Genomic DNA, 20602 nt, shown 5'->3' on the forward strand with positions numbered 1-20602 from the left:
GTTCAATAAGGTGGAGAGCCAGAAGTCATCCTGCTGCCGAATGGTGACAATTTGGCGGTCATGACGCAAGCAGGTGAGCATGCATCGGGCCATTTGTGCAAGTGACTCGGAGGGACTCCCTGCCTCCATCTCCACTGCATATGGCCACGGTATGTCTGGGTCCTCTGTCTCGCCTTTCTCATAACCCTCCTGCTCCTCCTCCTCCTGTCAGATGACAAAAAAAACTGCCCATTTTGCGAAACCTAAACTGCTCCACTGTGCCCCTCCTCCTCCTCCTCCTCCAGTTCATCCCCCACAGGGCTCATGTGGCCAAGAGATGTAGGCGCCACGTCTCCAATGCTCTGGCCAGCCATTGTTTCCAACACGTGTTGTAGGAAATGAAGCAGTGGAATGAATTCGTTCATCTCGTAATCCTGGCGACTGACTAATAATGTGGCTTCCTCAAAGGGCCTGAGCAAACGGCAGGTTTTACGTTTGAACTGCCACTGGTTGACAATGAAGTTAAACAGGGGAATACCCCAATCCGCTTGGATCATCAAGAAATCAGTGATGGCTTTTCTCTGTTCGTATAGTTGGTCCAACAGATGGAGGGGGGAATTCCAATGTGTGGCAACGTCGCAAATCGGACTATGTTGAGGGATTCCGTTCTGACGCTGCAGCTAAAGGAGGGTGTGCCTTGCGGTGTACGAGTGGCTGAAGTGCATGCAAAGTTTCCTTCCCATTGTTATGATGTCTTGCAGATGGGGGGGGGAACACTTCAAGAACCACTTGACAACCAGATTGAACACGTGTGCCATGCAGGGCGCATGGCTCAGCCTTCCTTGTCACAGCACAGACAAGATGTTCTTCCTGTTGTTAGTCACCATGGTTCCCATTTCCAGTTTTCGTGGAGTAAGCCATACTCTGATTTCTTTATTAATTACTTTTCATTTCACCAAGGCAAACCATTTGAAGAACAGCGTGACACCGCAGTACCCTGTACACATGGTATGCTGAAGGGGCACTGAGACCTGTCCATGCAGTGGAGGCTGAGGACAAGGTGGAGGATGAGGAGGCAGAGTTGCACACTGTCACAGGACCAACAGCCTGAGAGCATGGAGGAGGAAGCACCGTGACCTCTCCAAGTTGCTGTTGTGGCTGTGCAGGAACCACATTCACCCAGTGGGCCGTAAAGGACATGTATTGTCCCTGACCATAGTTACAGCTCCAGACGTTGGTGCTGCCGTGCACTTTGATACACACTGACAGGCTCATGGAATGGCCCACCTTCTCTTCCACAAAATTGCGCAGGGCTGGTACTGCCTTCTTTGCAAAGAAGTGATGGCTTGAGGACTCTCCACCTCGGCTCCGCACAAGCCATCAGTTCTCTGAAAGGTGCAGAGTCCACCACTTGAAAAGGGAGGGACTGCAGCACTAGCAATTTGGACAGGAGCACATTCAGCTTATGCGCCAATGGATGAGTGGGCGCATACTGTTGTCTCTTGAACATGGCTTCGCCGATGGATTGCTGGCAAAATGACTTACTAAAAGTAGGAGGAGCATCTGGAGCGACAGAAGGAGGGTATGACACACAGCTCCCTTCGGCTGAGGTGGTGGAGCTTTGTCTGGCTGAAAGAGGGAGCGGCGTGCCACTGGGTGATGCAGCAGGCTGGACAACCACATCGGAGCCATGGTTCTCCGAGGCTGCTTTAAGGTGGTGCAGCATATGTTGATGCAGGGCCGTGGTGCCAACGTTGGGACCCTGGCCACGCTTCACACCTTCTGCCGACACATGTTGCATGTGGCTATGTGAACCTCCTCCGGATGCTTGATGAAAAACTGCCACACCGCTGAGTAGCTGATTTTCCCACCAACAGTCCGCACTAATTGACTGCTACTGCCACGGTCTCCAGGAACCCCTGTTCTACCACCTCCCGCGAAGGCAAGCTGCTGCGAAGCAAGTGGTCTCCCCGGGCACGTTTGGCTTCAGAATTTCCACTTCTGCCTCCATGCTGACTGCCAACCATGCTACCACCTTGCTGGCTCAGCTGCTGCCTCACGGGCAACCTGCAACCCTCTTCTCCTGATGATGATGAAGCTCCTTTTGCACCCGGCTCCCAATTGCAATCGGCTTCATCATCATCAAGTGTCTGCACTTCCCCAACAGTGTCTGCTTCTGGTCCCTGAATGCTGGCAACACCACCTCCCACGTCACTCTCCTCATCACTACCTGCCTGCCTAGCAGAGGAAGCGGCGGATGTCTCCTCCACTTCTTGGCTGGGCAGTAGCTGCTGACTGTCCTCTATCAGATCGTCTTCACTGAATAGTGGAGCTGAACCCACAGCATAAGATACTTCTGTAGGGGAGGGAACAGCATTGGACAGAGGGAATGGGAGAACGGGGACTGCTCCCAGGCCATGTCAACTTAGGGTTGTGTCTGAGAAACCCACAGACTGTTGGTATCAGATGTCACTTGTGATGAATTGGATGACAGTGTTAACCAATCGATGACTGCAGATGGGTTGCTGGTCGGGACACAACCGCTAGCTGATACCGGGAGATCAGGCCTCTTGCTGTGACTCCTGCTGCCCCTAGTATTCTGCGCCTGTTGAATTTAGGCCTCTGCCACTCCTCTGTGCACGTCCTGGCACTTCTCTGCCTGACATATATGAGGGGAGTGCGTATATGAGGGGAGTACAATACGCTTCACTACGCTTAAAACAGTATTTGTCTAGAACAACAGCAGGTGTGTACTTTTGGCTGGACTTTTTCAGTATCTAGGCCCTTAAGACTTTATCAGGAAAAAAATGGTACAACACTTTGTACATATGTGGTATGCACTTATGAAGGCAGAAAAATGCGCTACAGTACGCTTAAAGTTTTTGTGCACAACACCAGCAGTAGACACCAAAATTGCACTTTCTCAATCTCACTCCCTTCCTTATTAGTGCTTCTAGCCAGGATTTGTGCTTGAGCTGAATTGCTGCTGTTCTTCTGTGCAAAACACTGCTCTCTGATTCTCTCTATAATAGAACACTGTAGACAGTGACTGGGAGGTGGATCGCTGCAGTAAGCATGCTTTTCTGTGACAAACAAATTGCTATCTGTCCAACAGAACGCTGACTTGACTAGGAGGTAAATCTCTGCTGGAAAAAGCTTTTCTGTATAACACACACACACAGGGCTGCCTTTGCCTATGTATCTCTCTGCAGTGTAAAGATGAAGTGACTGGCCGCAATATGGCTGCTGACTATATAGGGCTTTGACATCACAGGGGTGGCTGGCTGCTGATAGGCTGCATCTTGCATGTGATTCAGGGTCATCCCGCCTACCCTTGTTCCTGCCTTCCCAGGATTCCTTGACCCATGGCCTCACATGTGGATCTGCCTTTTTAGATGCCCTGGAGCCTGGACCGCACTAAATGGAGTTTAATGAAGCAATTTTGCAATATTTGCATTAGTTACAAATCAAATTTTTCGTGAAATTCGTAGCAAGTTCGGATTAATCATATTTGATTTGCACGTATATAGCTGACATCAGCGGGATCGCTGATGTCCACTGTTACCAGCAGGTCCCTGGCTGCTGATAGCAGCCGGGACCTGCAGTGCATAATGCAAGCACTGCTCTGATGCTCGCGGTCATGTACAGGACCTAAATGTATGTCCTGTTGCACAAAGTACCTTCGCACCAGGACATACATTTACTTCCGTGATTGTTAAGGGATTAAACCCCCTCTCCACCAGAACCACTGCAGCTTGTGGCAATGTGCGGGGAATAAACAGAGGCCTCCCGACATATCCCTTCACAACCCCAATTCCCAAGGGTGAGAGCAGGGCCCTTACTTGTGAAAACTAAAAAATATGTGCGGCTCACACTGATAGAAAGTATACTGAGGTTGTTGTAAATGCACTACGCACTGTGTTAAATTAGAACAAATGTAAAGAAAAAATAGACTACAGTCTTACAAAATATGCTGCATAACTAGAGCAATATAGAAGTATACTTAGCAGGACTGTGGTCTATTTTTCCCCTACTAGTGAAAATCTGTTGTTGGTCAGATATAAGGCCAAGAGGAAGGTCTTATGCTGACCACAATTCATACTAACAACAGCACCCCTGTGCAAAGAACCACGACAATGGTCATCAAACCTGATTATATTGTGGACTACTTTCAGTATATGGGAGGAGTTGTTCTCTTGGACTATTTGTACTATTTTGTACTATTATGGAGTGCTGGCAACATTACTTCAGTTCCAGGAGGTAATCATCAAAGCCCTGATCTTTTGTGACCCAGGAGGAGTGGGCACAAGAACCTCTGGAACTGGAGGCGCCTGGTTTGTACCAGGCCAACACTTTCGAGGTGAAGTCCCCCACACTGGAAAGAAGGGACAGTCCAAGAAAAATGCATTGTGTGTCACACGAGAGGAATAAAGTAGAGGACACCACTTATCAGCTTGACATCTGCCCAGTCCTGGCCTCTGCACCAAGGAATGCTTCATAAATTATGTGTACCATACATCTATGGCGTTCTAAATGAATAATCTTTTTACCCTGTTTTCATTCCATCTTATTTTACCCCAATGTACCTGTTCAATGTACATTATCTCCTAAATTTTAAACCAAAAAGCCTTCTTGACATAATACCGCTGATAACATCTCTTGGGGTATAATCGGTCACTTGCATGGGGAATTCCAAGTTAGGCTTCACATGCACAGTGCTCTCTCCCCCTGTCGTATTTCCAGGGCTTCCATTTCAACCGATACAGAAATTAAACAGGACTATCACCCCAAGATATTTCTACACAAGATCTGCAATTTTATTTATTTTTTAAGTATTTCTGTTTTTCTTTTTAGATGAATTGCGTGGTGGTTGTTTAGCTCTGGTGAAGCTGTCCTATATGTGAACTACAGTGTTGTACTTTATAAGTTTCCTATAGCAACAAGAGTCTATATTTAGATGGACAGATTATTGGGGAGATTTATCAAAACCTGTGTAGAGGAAAAGTGGTGCAGTGACCCATAGCAACCAATCAGATCTCTTCTTTCATTTTTAAAGAGGCCTCTGAGAATTGAAAGAAGTGATTTGATTGGTTGCTATGGGCAACTGCACCACTCTTCCTCTACACAGGTTTTAATAAATCTCCCCCATCTGTTTCTAGGCTGATGTATAATGTGTTACAGAGAGAAGGCAATTTTAAAGGGGTACTACCGTGCTGACAACTTATCCCCTATCTAAAGGATAGGGAATAAGTTGCCTGATCGGGCGGGGTCCCACTGCTGGGGACCCCCGCGATCTCGCACGCAGCACCCCGCTCTCATCAGGCCCTGGAGCGAACATCGCTCCGGGCCTGATGACTGCCGATCACTGGGCAGGAGTATCTTGACGTCACGGCGCTGTCTCGCCCCCTGCCATAGTCTTGCATTGAGGGGCGGAGCGTGACGTCACACGGGGGCGGAGCTGTGACGTCACTATCACCGGCCCCGTCATCAGACCCGGGTGGATGTTCGCTCTGGGGCCTGATGAGAGCGGATGCTGCGTGTGAGATCGCGGGGGTCCCCAGCGGCGGGACCCCGTGCGATCAGCCAACTTTAGATCCCCTATCCTTTAGATAGGGGATAAGCTGTCAGTATGGTAGTACCCCTTTAGTAACTTGTCATCAGCTTCATACTGTCTAAATGATCAGGATATCTGCTATAACTTCCTCTAAGGGTATGGTCACAGTGCGGAATTCCGCAAGTAAAAGTCCGCACAGTGAACATTACCATCAGTGTGAATGGGTCTTCCGCGAGACTCGTTCACACTGCGGAATTTCAGCGGCGGACAATTCCGCCGCTGAAATTGTTCCGCGCAAAGAAAGAACATGTTCATTCTTTGCGCGGAAGTCCGCTAGCACTGCATAGCCGTCAATGGTGACGGCGCAGTGCCGCCCGGTCCTACCACCGGCTGCCAGTCTGAATCTCTGCTCGCTGAATTCAGCGAGCGGAGATTCCGTTCTCACACTGTAGTGTGAACATACCCTAAAAGGCATTCAGAAAAATCATAGTTTAAGAACAAGGAGAAAAGTCATGAGGGTGGTCCCAGTGTCTTCTGCCTGCCCTGCTAGGCTTTACTAATAGATCTCTCCCTGTGGAAAAATATTTTCTTAGGTTTAAAAAAGGTCCACTCCATAGTTGCTGTCATTGAGAAAAAACAAGTAATATTATGAGTTTTCACTGATATAAAGATACACAAGGTCTTGCTGGTAACTTTACACATTCCTGAATTTAGTATATCTTAAGATCAAATGGAGTTACAGGCCCTTAGCCTATCTCCATATGGAATTGATGGAGCTGTCCTATCTTCTGTTAGGTCTCTAATACGGCATGAAGCTTAAAGATCGTACACTAAAGGCATGCTTCTAGCTGTATATTTTAGAATAAATAGAATGGTTATATATTATTATTTTTTTTTTTATTATTTTTTTTTTTTAGGTGGTATTGGCAAGGAAGTAAGTCTGATGCTTATGTCCGTTTTATGTCAAAGAATTACCCTCCAGGCTTCAGGTATGAAGATTTTGGGCCTCTATTTACTGCTGAGTTCTATGACCCAAAGCAATGGGCAGACATTTTAAAGGAGTCCGGCGCCAAGTATGTTGTCCTCACTTCAAAACATCACGAAGGTAAATGTTGAGGGTTTACTACTACAATTTCCAGCAGAATTCAGGCTATAGGCTGTCATAAAAAAGCTCATGTCTACTAATGTACATGAAGTTAAATTATGGAGAGGTTGCATTTTCTTTCAGGTTATATTGTATAAAACTCCTGTGCGGAAACACATGAGCAGTTTACTAAAATGCATCTGAATTGGAAAAATAATGCAACTTTGCTAATGGTCTTGATTGTAAAAATGTATTTTCTTAGTTTTCTGACAGTTTTTTACAGACCTACACATGGTGTTTTGTTGCCATACTTCTATTCCACACTCCTAAATAACCCATCAAATTTATCTTGGCAAGCAGCAGAGGAAAGACGGATGGGATATGGATTTCACACAGAAGATATGATCGGCTGCAGACTCAGATTGAGTGGCGAGCTGTGGAATAAAGCAACAAAGTAACAGGAATGTCGTTACCCCAGCGAGTTCTGTGCGTGAGCCATATTCTGATTAATGATGAAGGGGCGGTCAAGAGGACCTGACGGAGAGATCAGCTGGCTCTTGAAATGTTTTGTCCATTTTAAAAAATTTTTAGAATTTATGATCTTCTATCTCTGTCCAGATTCGGTCTGTACTTTTGACAATTAGCTCCTCTGTAGTATACATCCTTAGATTTGTTTGGATTGCCTCTTGATCATTGATGGTCAGACTGGACCGCAGGTTGGACCAAGCCAGCTCCCAGACTATTATATGTACTTGAATGCACATATCGTTCATGTGCCTAAAGTGTAACACCTAAGGCCATGTTTACACTTCAGAATTTCTGTGCCTGATTCCGCATTGTAGCAGAGTCCCTTTGAATTTAATCGGATTCTCCTGCGCTGTGCACATGACGGAATTTCCGCATAGAATGCATAGCTGTCTGAGATAGAAAGGGGTACTCCGGTGGAAAACATATATATATATATAATATTTTTTTTTTTTTTTTTAATCAACTGGTGCCATAGCAGGAGATGTTACCTATGGGGATTTTCTCCTGCTCTGGACAGTTCCTAACAAAGACAGAGGTGTCAGTAGAGGTGGTCTGACTGAAAAGAACTTATCTTTACCGTGAGGACTGTGAATTTATGGAACGGTCTACCTCAGGAACTGGTCACAGCAGGAACAATTAACAGCTTTAAAACAGGATTAGATACATTTATGGAACAAAATAACATTAATGCTTATGAAGAAATATAAAATCCCATCCCTTCCCCAATATCGCGCCACACCCCTACCCCTTAATTCCCTGGTTGAACTTGATGGACATATGTCTTTTTTCGACCGTACTAACTATGTAACTTTACAACTTTTTTTTGAGCATACAGCAGCTGATAAGTACTGGAAGGATTAAGATTTTTAAATAGAAGTTACCTGTTTAACTTTCTAGCACAAGTTGATTTGAAAACTTTTTTTTCCCACCGGAGAACCCCTTTAATAGCACATGTAGCGCCTCTATATGTTCATTCTTTGTCCCTTCTCTGTTTTGGTTTATTTATGTTTCAGTTAATAGGATTGCTCTAAAAGTTGCCGTGGCAACTCTACCGCCCAGCATATGCAACGTTCCTCCTCACCGAAGTTTGCAGAATCGGTGGCAAGGCAATGTTGAAGTTACACTTTACTTTGCCTCAAGGCATTAGTTATTTGTTGTGGGGTTTTCATTTTCAAACAAAATAATAATAATTTTTTTTTTCTAAAGGATACACCTTATGGGGCTCAAAATTTTCTTGGAATTGGAACTCCATGGATGTTGGATCAAAGCGTGACCTAGTTGGTGAGCTGGCAGATGCTATCCGGAAGAATACAGATTTGCACTTTGGACTTTACCACTCTCTTTTTGAGTGGTTTAACCCTCTTTTCCTAGCTGATAAAAACAATTCTTTCCGAACAAGCTATTTCCCAAATAGTAAATCGTTACCTGAATTATACGAAATTGTAATGAAATATAGACCAGAAATTCTTTGGTCAGATGGCGATGGTGATGCCCCATCTACCTACTGGAACAGTACTGGCTTCTTGGCTTGGCTCTACAATGAAAGGCAAGTTGACCATTTTGTGCAGAAATTTTTATGGAATGTCAGATTACTGGGGTAAAATAGTTTGGACCTCCAAGATGGAAAGGTGGACAACGTGGACAAAATTGGTGGTACTCTTTAAGGCATTCTGGAGTGAAAAAGGTGCTGCCCAGTGTCAGTAAGCTTGGTCTCAGTTGCAGGTCATGGGTCCTCTAACAGAATAATGACCCAAAACACCCAAGAATGGTTACGCGCAAAACTTTGGACTATTCTAAAGTGGCTTCTATGAGCCCTGATCTAAATCCTATCGAACAACTGTAGAAGGAGCAGAAACATGCAGTCTGGAAAAGGCACACTTCAAACCGAGACAGCTGGAGTAGTTTTCTTATTAGCAGGGCCGGATTAACGTAGGGGCAGATGGAGCGGCCCCTGCATTAAAATAGGCCCGGCGGCCCACACAAACGGCCCGCACAGACCGACAGGCGCAACTCCCTACTCTCCAGCCTCGACCGCAGGGAGTGAAGTTTAAAAATAAAACACTTCCTTTGGGCTCCAGCGCTGCTTCCGACTAGTCCCTGCTGCCCCTTTAAAAGAGGGGGCTGATGGGGCTGGTCTTGTGCCAAAGACATTGCAGTTGATTAGTTAATAGTCCCTGCCCGCCCTCCCCCGGCTGCTCACCGCAGAGCTGAAGAGACACGGCAGAGAGAGACACTGCCTCACAGCTGTACAGCCTCTGCGGTCTTTATCTTGACTCCATGTGAGCGGAGCTCCATCCAATCTGGCAGTCTCCGACCTGCAGAGGCGGCCATCAGTGCGAAAAAGAAGGTCAGAGGGTGACAAGCTCTGCATTCAGTCACTAACTGTATACCAGTGACTGTGCTGTGCCCTCTGCCCTATATATATTTATATGTTGTAGTATATGCTGTATGGGCCAGCCAGAGAACACAGCACAATCATTGATATACAGCAGTGTTTCCCAACCAGGGTTCCTCCAGCTGTTGCAAAACTACAACTACCAGTTTGCCGTAGTTGTAGTTTTGCAACAGCTGGAGGCACCCTGGTTGGGAAACACTGATATACAGTGACATAATACTGCTGGGCTATATACATCAGCTGTGCTGTTCCCACTGCCCTGGCTGCTATACATATGCATGCGTGTGTGTGTGTGTGTGTGTGTGTGTGTGTGTGTGTGTGTGTGTATATATATATATATATATATATATATATATATATATATATATATATATGCATGTATATAGCAGCCATGACTGTGGGTACAGCATAATTAATGTATATAACCCAACAGTATTATGTTACTGTATATCAATGACTGTGCTGGGTTCTCTGCCCTGCCTGGCCCATATATCGTATATAATATATGTAGTATGGGTCAGTTCAGATGACACAGCACAGTCATTGGTATACAGTGACATAATAATGCGGGGCTATATACATCAGCTTCCCTGTACTGTGCCCACTGCCCTGGCTGCTATATATTTGCATATAAACATATGCATATATATATATATATATATGTGTGTGTGTATTTATGCATATATATGTATGTGTGTATATATATATATATATATATATATATATATATATACCGTATAATAGTAACCAGGGCAGTGGGTACAGCACAGTCACTGTATATAGCCCCGCAGTATTATGTCCCTGTTCTCGCTGGCCTATACTGGCCGGCCTATACATGGGGACAAAAAAGTGTAAAAAAATTATAAATCACATGTATTTACTTTTTTTTAACACCTTCCCTAATAAAGTTTGAATCACCACCTTTTCTAATTTTTCAAATGAAATAATGTAAAAAAAAAACACTATAAACATATGTGGCATCGCCACGTGTGCAAATGTCCGAACTAATATAATATAATGTTAATTGAGTTACACAGTGAAAGGCAAAAGCGTGAAAAAATATCATCAAAGTCCAGAAGTGCGTAATTTTGGTCGGAAAATAAAACACGGTCAAAAGGTGTCATCAGAATAAAAATGGTCCTGATAAAAACTTCAGATCACAGCACAAATAAATAAGCCCTCGTATAGCCCTGTATGCGGAAAAATAAAAGGGTTATAGGGGTGAGAAGAGACACTTTAAAGCATTTTCATTTTTGTACAAGAATTGTTTTAAAGTAGTTAAATAGAAATAACCTATATAAATGGGGATCATTTTAATCGTATGGACCTACAGAATAAAGATTAAGAGTCTTTTTACCGAAAAGTGCACTGCATAGAAACGGACACCCCCCAAAAGTTGCTAAATGGTATTTGTTTTCCACTTTTGCCCTCCTTGTATACTGGTATTATTGGTGATTTTGGTCTCGATGTACTAGACAGAATTTGCCATCTCACAGACGATCGGATCATTATGTGACGTCTGCAGAAAATGATGCAGGGGCCTCATGTCCCAGTTACGCCTAAGGCCTCACAAATTCTAGAGCCGCCTCTGGTTAACAGTAAAAGAGGACTGGCCCTGCGATGTCCCAGGCCGGCCCACAGGCTTACCTACGGCCCTGGTGGTGACGTGGCTGCGTAACCTGCTGACCTGCTTGCCCCACGTGACATCAGGGTAGCGTAGGAGACACCTACGCACACACACGCAAAAAATTAGCCCTAATACATCCTCATATGCGGAAAAATAATGATAGGACATTTTTAAACATATAAATTTTCCTTCATTTATTTATGATTTTATTGTATGGACCTACAGAATAAAGATAAGATGTAATTTTTACCGAAAAATGCACTGCGTAGAAACGGAAGCCCCCAAAAGTTACAAAATGGCATTTTTTCTTCAATTTTGTCGCACAATGATTTTTTCGTTTTGCCATAGATTTTTTGGTAAAATGATTAATGTCACTGCAAAGTAGAATTGGTGGCGCAAAAAATAAGCCATTATATGGATTTTTAGTTGGAAAATTGAAAGGGTTATGATTTTTAAAAGGTGAGGAGGAAAAATCGAAAATGCAAAAACAGAAAAAAACGCTGAGTCCTTAAGGGGATATACTTGGTTACTCTTTATTGATGATAATGTTTATTGTTCCTTGCAATAATACATTTTATTCATATCTTTTATATTCTTTACCCTTTTTAGCCCGGTTAAAGATGTCGTAGTAACTAATGATCGTTGGGGATCTGGCTGCATTTGTACACATGGTGGCTATTACACATGTAGTGACCGCTATAATCCTGGCCACCTACTACCTCACAAGTGGGAAAACTGTATGACTATTGACAAGCGCTCCTGGGGATATCGGAGGAATGCATTCATTTCCGAATTAATGACAATTGAGGAACTGGTACAGGTAGGCCTAAGAAAAAAGCAACACAATTGATAGACTTTAATAATTGTAACATTTTATTTAGTTATCTGGGATTACACAGCATATGGTCTGTTCTTACATTAGGTATGTCACTAAGAGGGGTCCTAGTTGATCTGCTGACTGAAGTAGTTTCTTTTAGGGATCGACCGATATTGATTTTTTTAGAGCCGATACAATAACCTGTGAACTTTCAGGCTGATAGCCGATAATTTATACTGATATTCTGCGCATTTTAATCCCAAACGCCGCCACCCACTTCTCTCCCCCTGCCTGTCATGGGGTCCTGAGTCGAACCACCACCGCTGCCCGCCGTGTGTGTCCAACCACCACCGCTGCTGTCCTGAGTCCAACCCTGCCGCTTTGCACAATGGAGATGGAGAAGCTGCTGAGTGAGTTCAGCCCCAGTCGCCCCTCCGCAGCCCTACCCCGGCCCTGCACTCTGCTGCCCTGCGACCAGAGTGCTGTCCCCGGTCACAAGCCTGGCCTTCACCATGAACAGACTCACCGGCCTGGGGATATAATTATAATTACCTGTTCCTGGGGTCCGCGCTACTTCTGGCTCCTGCGGCGTCATGCGCTGTTGCTGTGCGCTGCGCAATGAAGAGTGACATCCTCAACGCGACGTCACCGTCGGTGCGCACAGTGACAGCTCTAGAGGCTGCTGGAGCCAGAAATAGCGTGGACCCTGGGAACAGGTAATTATAAAACCGGGGATGGGGGAGGCAATGGGGCAGCGGCGGTGGTTGGACTCAGGACAGGCAGGGGGAGAGGAGCGGGCTGCGGTCTCTGGCCCCGCAAAAGCTGCTGCAGTTCATTGATTTAAAGCGCCCACATTATCGGCAAGGTAATTGCCGATACTGATAACTTAGAAAACCGTGAATATTGGTCAAACCGATAATCGGTCGATCCCTAGTTTCTGTATATCAATGCATCTTGGTCCCACACATATCAAGAAAATGTGAAGAAGGTGTGTGTCCAAAATGTCCAAAATGCGATATGGAAGAAGCAGACTTGGTCCACATGGTGTGGGCATGCCCAAAATGACATTCTTTTTGGGAAGAAGTTTACAAAACAGTAGAGGCGAAAATGAGAGTAAAAATAACATTTGATATTAAAACTGCGGTTTTGGGGATGGGACTAAGGGAGCAGGAGAAGAACAGTGTTTATTATTAAGGTTTTTGATTTAGCTAGAATATTTATTCTTAGAAGATGGTTCGCACCCGAGGGTCCAAACTGTACTGAATGGCAGAGAGAAGTAGAACAAATGAGAAGATTTGAGAAAATCTATTATAGAGGGAGAAAGCTGGGCCCGAAAATAGAAAAGGAATGGAAGAACTGGGAGGAGGTAGCTTAGCTGGTGGCGGGTGGGGGAAGGGAGGGGTAGGAGGGTAAGGGGGGGGGGGGTTTAGGAGTACTTGTATATTTATCTGTGTTGTGTAATGATGTAATGATGTATTCTTATTGTATGAAATTAAAACTAAAAATTTGGGAATATTAAAAAAAAATAAAAAAGGTGTGTGTGTTCAGGGCACCCTAAGCAATTTAATGCCAGTAAAATCTCAATTGTTTCTGTTTGTCACAGGTCATTTTAATAGTATATAGGACGTATGTAGCAGTTTGTTTGTTCATTTAATTAACACTTCCCACTAAAATAAGAAAATTAGTAAATGGAAGTCTTTGGGGTGATTTATTAGGCTGTCTTAAATAAAGACAGGGCAGCTTTAATTTTATATTCTGCTCTTGAAAAGGAAAGCTGCACTGTGATTGGATGCTGTGAGCAACACAGACATTCTTTCTTCATAATTCTGCCCCGTTTGACTTTTTCTTTTCTGTTAAGTTGTTATACATATTATTCAGATATTTCTGTAAAGCTTGGGGAGAGTGGCCAGCATTAGTATAGCTGCTCTTAGCTTTTTAAGACTTAAAGGGGTGCTCCACCTCTGGACATCCTATCATCCTATGATAGGGGATAAAATGTCTGATCGCAGGGGGCGGCCCCTGGAACCCCCCCCCACACACACACACGATCTTTGGGCTGGCACATTTATGCCAGAACGCTGGGGGTTTGGGCGGCGTGGTCGTGACATCACGCTTCCTCCATTGATGTGTATGGAAGTGGGCGTGACTGCTGTGGCTAGGAGAAGAGCCCTTTTCCACTGGAATTTATTGAGGCAAACGAGATGGGTTTCCAAAAGGAAAAAGGGCTGCACAGCTCTGCAGATTAGCATTTCAGATGTATGGGAAGGCTGGGTGTGTAACCTATTGTAACAGTAATAGCTTGTGGCATATAGGTTGCCACCAATATTTCATACAAATAAAGCTAAAAAACAAACTGCTGAATAGTATTTATAACCACTAACAAAAGAAGACATTGTGAGGACTTATTTCTACTGTTAGGTTTTTTTATTTCAGAGAAAATTCTTCATGACAGTTGCTTCTGATTTGCCTTTATAGTTCTTCAGATACATTTATGCTACTCAATCACTTTATAAATAGCTTTCTTGATTTAGGAGGACAAAGAGATGAACTTGTGAGAAGTCCCTAATCTTCCAGTATTAGGCTACAGGGGAGCCGGGGAGAATAGCGGGAGAAAAAAATACTGCTTGCTCCATATTTTTCTCCCACTATTACAATAAAAAACGGTGCCCGACAGCCCCCATAATAGTAAATGGGAGCCGTCAGGACCCGTTGCTCCCCCCTCACAAGACCGACCCTTAAAGTCACACAAAAAAAAGAGAGAGACTTTAACGGCTGTTCTTGACGGGGACCAACGGCAGTGTGAAAGGGCCTTAATGTGCTTTATTTAAACTGGGACAAAAGACCTCATGATTGTTAGGGTTCCCAGAGGTTAATCCCTCACTAATCAGATACTTATCACTTGCAGATAAGTGTTGTTGTTGGCGGAACCCATTTAAGGGTGCATTCACACACTCTTTGTTTTTGCGGGTTTTCCTCTGCGTATTTGAAAGGGGGCGGGCATTTCTCGGCTATCCACAGCAGATTTTCCACGGAGGAATTTACGCTGCAGAAAATCCATCGCAAGCCCCATTGAAGTCAGAAGGGACTGCGGCGGATTTTCCGCAGCGTAAATTCCGCCACGGAAAATCTGCTATGGACAGCCGAAAAGAGCCCGCCCCTTTCAAATACGCAGCGGAAAACCCACAAAAACAAAGAGCGCGTGAACCTACCCTAAAGGAAGCTTTATTTGTGTATCAAAAGTTAAGCACAAGCAACTGCTCAGCCAAGACCAGGACCTTATGGGAAAGACACGGTGGGGTAATGGGTCAGATGTGTATAACTTTTTTTTCCCATTCTTATGTTAGAACAGGTAACATTTTGTGGGACCAGACAACATCTTTGATATATTTTATATTTTGTTTGTATTTAAACAGGAGTTAGTTGAAACTGTCTCATGTGGTGGAAATCTACTAATGAATATTGGCCCCACTCATGATGGTCGAATTCCTGTTGTATTTGAAGAGCGTTTGAAACAGATGGGAAAATGGCTTAAAGTTAACGGTGAAGCAATTTATAGTACAAAGCCTTGGACGGCTCAGAATGACTCAGTGACACCAGGAGTTTGGTAAGAGTTTTATTTTCTATGAATGCTCTAAAAAGTTTTGGTTTTAATTGGCCTAGTTCACTTTAAGGGTCTATTCACATGTACAATATCCTGCGCAGATTTGATGTGCAGGATTTGAAGCTGTATTAAGTCATTTAGTTTACATTCAAATCCTGCACAGGATACTGTATGTGTGCATAGACCCTAAAGGGGTATTCCAGCATTAAAAAAAACATTGCTGGGGGCATTAAAAAAAATATATATATATACTTGCCTACCCCGGTCTGTTCAAGTCCACTGCTGTTCCTGTTTTCTTCCTGCTTTGGAGAGAACTTACATCTCCAAGGAGAGCTAAGGTGATCATAGTGCAATCCACAGTTGGTGGGGGACTCGGACCTCCTCCAATAAAAACCTCTGACATCTCACTATGAAGTTTACTGTACTTATAGTAAAACTCTTATGTACTTATTCATAAGGGATACTAATGCAGTGTTTATTTCTCAGGTATACGTGTAGGCCTCAAGAGCAGGCTGTGTATGCTGTATTCCTTAAATGGCCTCTCAGCTGGAAAATAATCCTTGGAGAACCTAATCCATTTATTGGGAAGACAGAGGTCAGTGATTTTGAATTGTTAATGAATCCCTAAATTACCACTACATATGGCACACCTAGACAAAGAGGATTTCCTGGCTGTGTCGCATGTCAATCATCCATTTCATTACAGTTTAGTTATTCACCAAAGATGCAACAGTATATACATTATTATGCATATGTCCATCCAGAATATGCTTATGCTTTACTGTCATTTAAAAGTTTTGTCCAGGATTAGAAAAATGCTGCTCATGCGGCTCATTTTGTTCACCGTTATCTGTATTTATATCGGTACCATTTTGTTTTGATAGGACTTTTTGATCACTTTTTTATTCATTTTGTTCTGTTATATGAAGTGGCCGAAAATATGCAATTCTGGACTTTGGAACTTTTTTACGCTTAAGTCATTTACTGTACGGGAAAAATAATAATGTTCAGACAATTACACACTCGCCAATACCAAATATGAGGATGAACACGCCCCCTCCATGCATCTCTATGGGAGAGCCGGAGATACAGGAGCACACCAGCTTGAGTATGTCCAGCTCTCCTATAGAGATGCATGGAAGTGTGTCGGCCCACGGTCGACCCAACTATTGGTCTTTAGAGTATATTTTATTGCCATAATGTTCCTTGGTGAATTATTGGAGATTTAGACTGGTTATTAGGGTGTAGTCCGAATCAGAAACATTGAGGCCATGTTCAAACAGCAATTTCGTATAGAATGTCCACTCAGAAAACACGGGCCGACATTCCGCACATTTGAATGATCTGATGGGCGCTTGGCTTGCTCAAAAAAGCTTCACCTCATAGACTGCAATGCATTTCCGAGCAGAATCCGCACAAAGAATAGACATGACTTTTCTTTCTGCAGATGCAGTAATCAGGATTTCCGTGGCAGGAATATCTGCCACGGAAATTCTGCCATGTGCACAGTGCAGCAGAATCCTATTGAAATCAATGGGACTTTGCTGCAGTGGAATTTCTGCTCGGAAATTCCGTTGGGTGAATATAGCCTTACGTACAGTGTGTGTTTTTTTATTTTTTATTTCTGTATGTCTTGGGGTACCTGAGCACTAGAGTTGAGAAAAAAAAATGTCTAGAGAACTTGCTGATGCTTGATGGCAAGAATCCCAGCTATTGGAGGCCACAGTAACAGCAATTATTAAAAGGCACTTTGCTACAGTAAGTTGTATGTCTATGTCTTTATAACGCCTTTTTTGTCCATAACCAAGCTTATTGGTTTGCCATCTGAATTTTATGATTAATTTGTCATTGTCTGTTTCAGGTTCAACTTATTGGATATGAAGGAACATTAAAATGGTCGCCATTAGGAGAGAAAGGAATGATTGTATCACTGCCAACCCTCAATCCTTCCCAGATGGCGGTCCAATGGGGCTGGACACTGAAGGTCACTTACCTGAAGGAAGCAGTTTTATCACCTAGGCACCAGACATAACATTTACGGTGTTACAGAAGATTTAATCAGACACATTTCAGGGGAATCTAAAGACGAAAAGTGATTTTATTTTTCTACTTAATGAAGAATTATATTTTTTTTTACAATCAAATATGAGTAAAATAATAATCCGTTTATTTGTGATATGGTGGCAATGACAGGAATGGGAGATTGAAATACTGTACATTTGATTTATAACTTAGCTTGTAGACTTAGGAATCTTACTATGCTATAGGTACAGAGAGGTATGTATTTTTTCTACCCCCTCACAGATTCTGTTACAATCCACAGTAATGTTGCCTGCTGTATTCTGGGGGTATTTGTTTTCCTTAAACCCTTAACGACCAAGGACGTAAATGTACGTCCTGGTGCGAAGGTACTTCACGCACCAGGACATACATTTACGTCCTGTACATAACCGCCAGCATCGGAGCGATGATTGGGTCATGTGCAGCAGGTCACGGCTATTGATTGCAGTCAGGGACTCACCGGTAATGGCAAACATTTGTGATGGCGCGGATGTCTGCCATTAACCCCTCAGATGCCGTGATCAATACAGATACATTTTATGCTGATCTGATCGCCCGTGGCACAGCCGCGGGGATCAGATCAGCTAACATGGCAGACGGAGGTCCCCTCACCTGCCTCTGCCGGATTATTCTGTTCTGGTCTGAGGTCGAGCAGACCAGAGCAGAAGATAGCCGATAATACTGATCAGTGCTATGCCCTAAGCATTGCACAGTACAGTATTAGCAATCAAATACACAAAAAGTGTAAAAGAAAAGGGGGGGGGGGGGGGAAGGAAAAAATCTCCTCCACCAATAAAAATGTCAAATGTCCATTTCCCCCCAAAAAGTGTAAAAATAAATAAATAATAAACCTATTAGGTATCGCCATGAGCGTAAATGTCTGTACTATTAATCTATAATGTTTTTAATAATTTATCCAGTACGGTGAACATTGAACGTAATAAAAAAAAATTTTTTTTTGTCACATTTTATTTAAAAAAATGTCAAGTTTTATATACACAAATGTGGTATCAATAAAAAAATACAGATCACAATGCAAAAAATGAGTGCCTCATACCGCCACTTATACGGAAAAATGAAAGTTATAGGTCGTCAAAATAGAGGGATTTAAATGTACTAATTTGGTTAAAAAGTTTGCGTGTTTTTTAAAATTTTTTTTTAAGGGCTAAGGGCGTCCTTTTTAAGGACTAACCTGTCCTAACAATGGCCGGGACCCGTGGCTATTAACCCTTTAGACGCGGCGTTCAAAGTTGATTGCAGCATCTAAAGTGAAAGTAAACTGCTGTCAGTTAGCTCAGGGGGCTGTTCGGGATAGCTGCTGTGAAATTGCGGCATCCCAAACAGCTATAGGACACAAGGAGGGTCCCCTTACCTTCCTCCTGGTGTTCAATCGCCGAATGACTGCTCAGTGCCTGAGATCCAGGCATGAGCAGTCAAGCGGCAGAATCATCGATCAATGGTTTCCTATGAGAAACCATTGATCAATGTAAAAAAACAGTGTGTGCAGTGTTATAGCCCCCTATGGGAGCTATAACACTGCAAAAAAAAAAGTGGAAAAAAGTGAATAAAGATCATATAACACCTCCCCTAATAAAAGTTTGAATCAACCCCCTTTTCCCATAAAAAAAAAAAAGTGTAAATGAAAATAAACATATGTGGTATCGCCTTGTGCGGAAATGTCCGAATTATAAAAAATATATCGTTAAGTAAAAATTGTGTTTTTTCTTCAGTTTTGTCGCACAATAATTTTTTTCCGTTTCATCATAATTATGTGATAAAATGACTGTCACTGCAAAGTAGAATTGGTGGTGCAAAAAATAAGCAATCATATGGAATTTTGTGTGCAAAATTGAAAGAGTTATGATTTTTTTAAGGTAAGGAGGAAAAAATGAAAGTGCAAAAATTGAAAAACCCCGGGTCCTTAAGGGGTTAAGCAGTACAATAATAGAAAAGTATGTAATCACAGGTATCATTTTCCCAACCATATTGTCCCACAGAATAAAGAACACATGTTAGAATTTGCTAAATTGTGGTTTTCTTTTTAATTTCCCCACACATAGTATTTTTGGGGGTTGTGCCATACATGTTATGGTAAAGTGAGTGATGTCATTACAAAGAAAAACTGGTCGCGCAAAAAACAAGTTTTCATACTAGTCTGTGGATGAAAATATAAGAGTTATGATTTTTAGAAGACAAGGAGGAAAAAATGAAAATGCAAAAATAAAATTGGCCTTGACATCCCTGCACCCTGGGCTTTAAGGACCCAGGACGTCCCCGTACGTCCTGGCGTTTTCCGGTCCCTGCCGCGCAGAGATCGGAAGCGGATGCAGGCATCCAGGGAAAACGCAGAGGGGGGGCCATGTCTGCCCCCCATGTTGCCGATCGTCGCGTTACCGGGCTGATCGGGTCTCTGGGACCCAACCGCCTGGTAATTTTGCATGATCCCGGTTGTCACAGACAGCCAGGACCATGCTGAAGTATAGGAGCGAGGTGGCAAGCCTGCCATCTCCTCCTATCCCCTGCGATTCCTCGGTTAGCTAACCGACAAATCGCAGGGGGGGGGGGCGGCCCCGGTACTTACCTCGTCCCTGAAGACCCGGATCCCGGCGGTGAAGATGGCGGTGGTGGCGACAGGCGAGTGGATATTCGGCGGTGTTGCGGGACCTTTTCAGCAGTCCAGACTGCCGTAAAGCGATCTGGACTGCTCCATCTGGTCCCCTTACACTACAACTCCCAGCAGGCCCAGACAGCCCTTGGTGTCTGGGCATGCTGGGAGTTGCAGTTTTGCAACATCTGGAGGTCCACAGTTTGGAGACCGCTGTGCCCTTCCAGATGTTGCAAAACTACACATCCTCAGCATGCCCTTACTGTCCAGGCATGCTGGGAGTTGTAGTTCTGTAACATCTGGCCCTTCAGATGTTGCAGAACTACAACTCCCAGCATGCCTGGACAGTTT

At 43.7% G+C, this 20602-nt stretch overlaps 1 protein-coding gene across 1 annotated transcript in view; it reads left to right on the forward strand.

Moving 5' to 3' along the window:
• FUCA2 (alpha-L-fucosidase 2) overlaps window positions 1-18410 on the forward strand; it is a 26307-nt gene extending 7897 nt beyond the window's left edge. The window contains exons 2-7 of the mRNA XM_056566730.1: window positions 6451-6638; window positions 8352-8691; window positions 11777-11987; window positions 15398-15588; window positions 16072-16180; window positions 17447-18410. Of these exons, the coding sequence (XP_056422705.1) occupies window positions 6451-6638; window positions 8352-8691; window positions 11777-11987; window positions 15398-15588; window positions 16072-16180; window positions 17447-17617 (1210 nt within the window). The 3' untranslated portion in view covers window positions 17618-18410. The remainder of the gene's footprint in view (window positions 1-6450; window positions 6639-8351; window positions 8692-11776; window positions 11988-15397; window positions 15589-16071; window positions 16181-17446) is intronic.
• The last annotated feature ends 2192 nt before the right edge of the window (window positions 18411-20602 follow it).

The sequence above is a fragment of the Hyla sarda genome, chromosome 3 (genome assembly GCF_029499605.1).
Source record: "Hyla sarda isolate aHylSar1 chromosome 3, aHylSar1.hap1, whole genome shotgun sequence".
NCBI classification, from domain to species: domain Eukaryota; kingdom Metazoa; phylum Chordata; class Amphibia; order Anura; family Hylidae; genus Hyla; species Hyla sarda.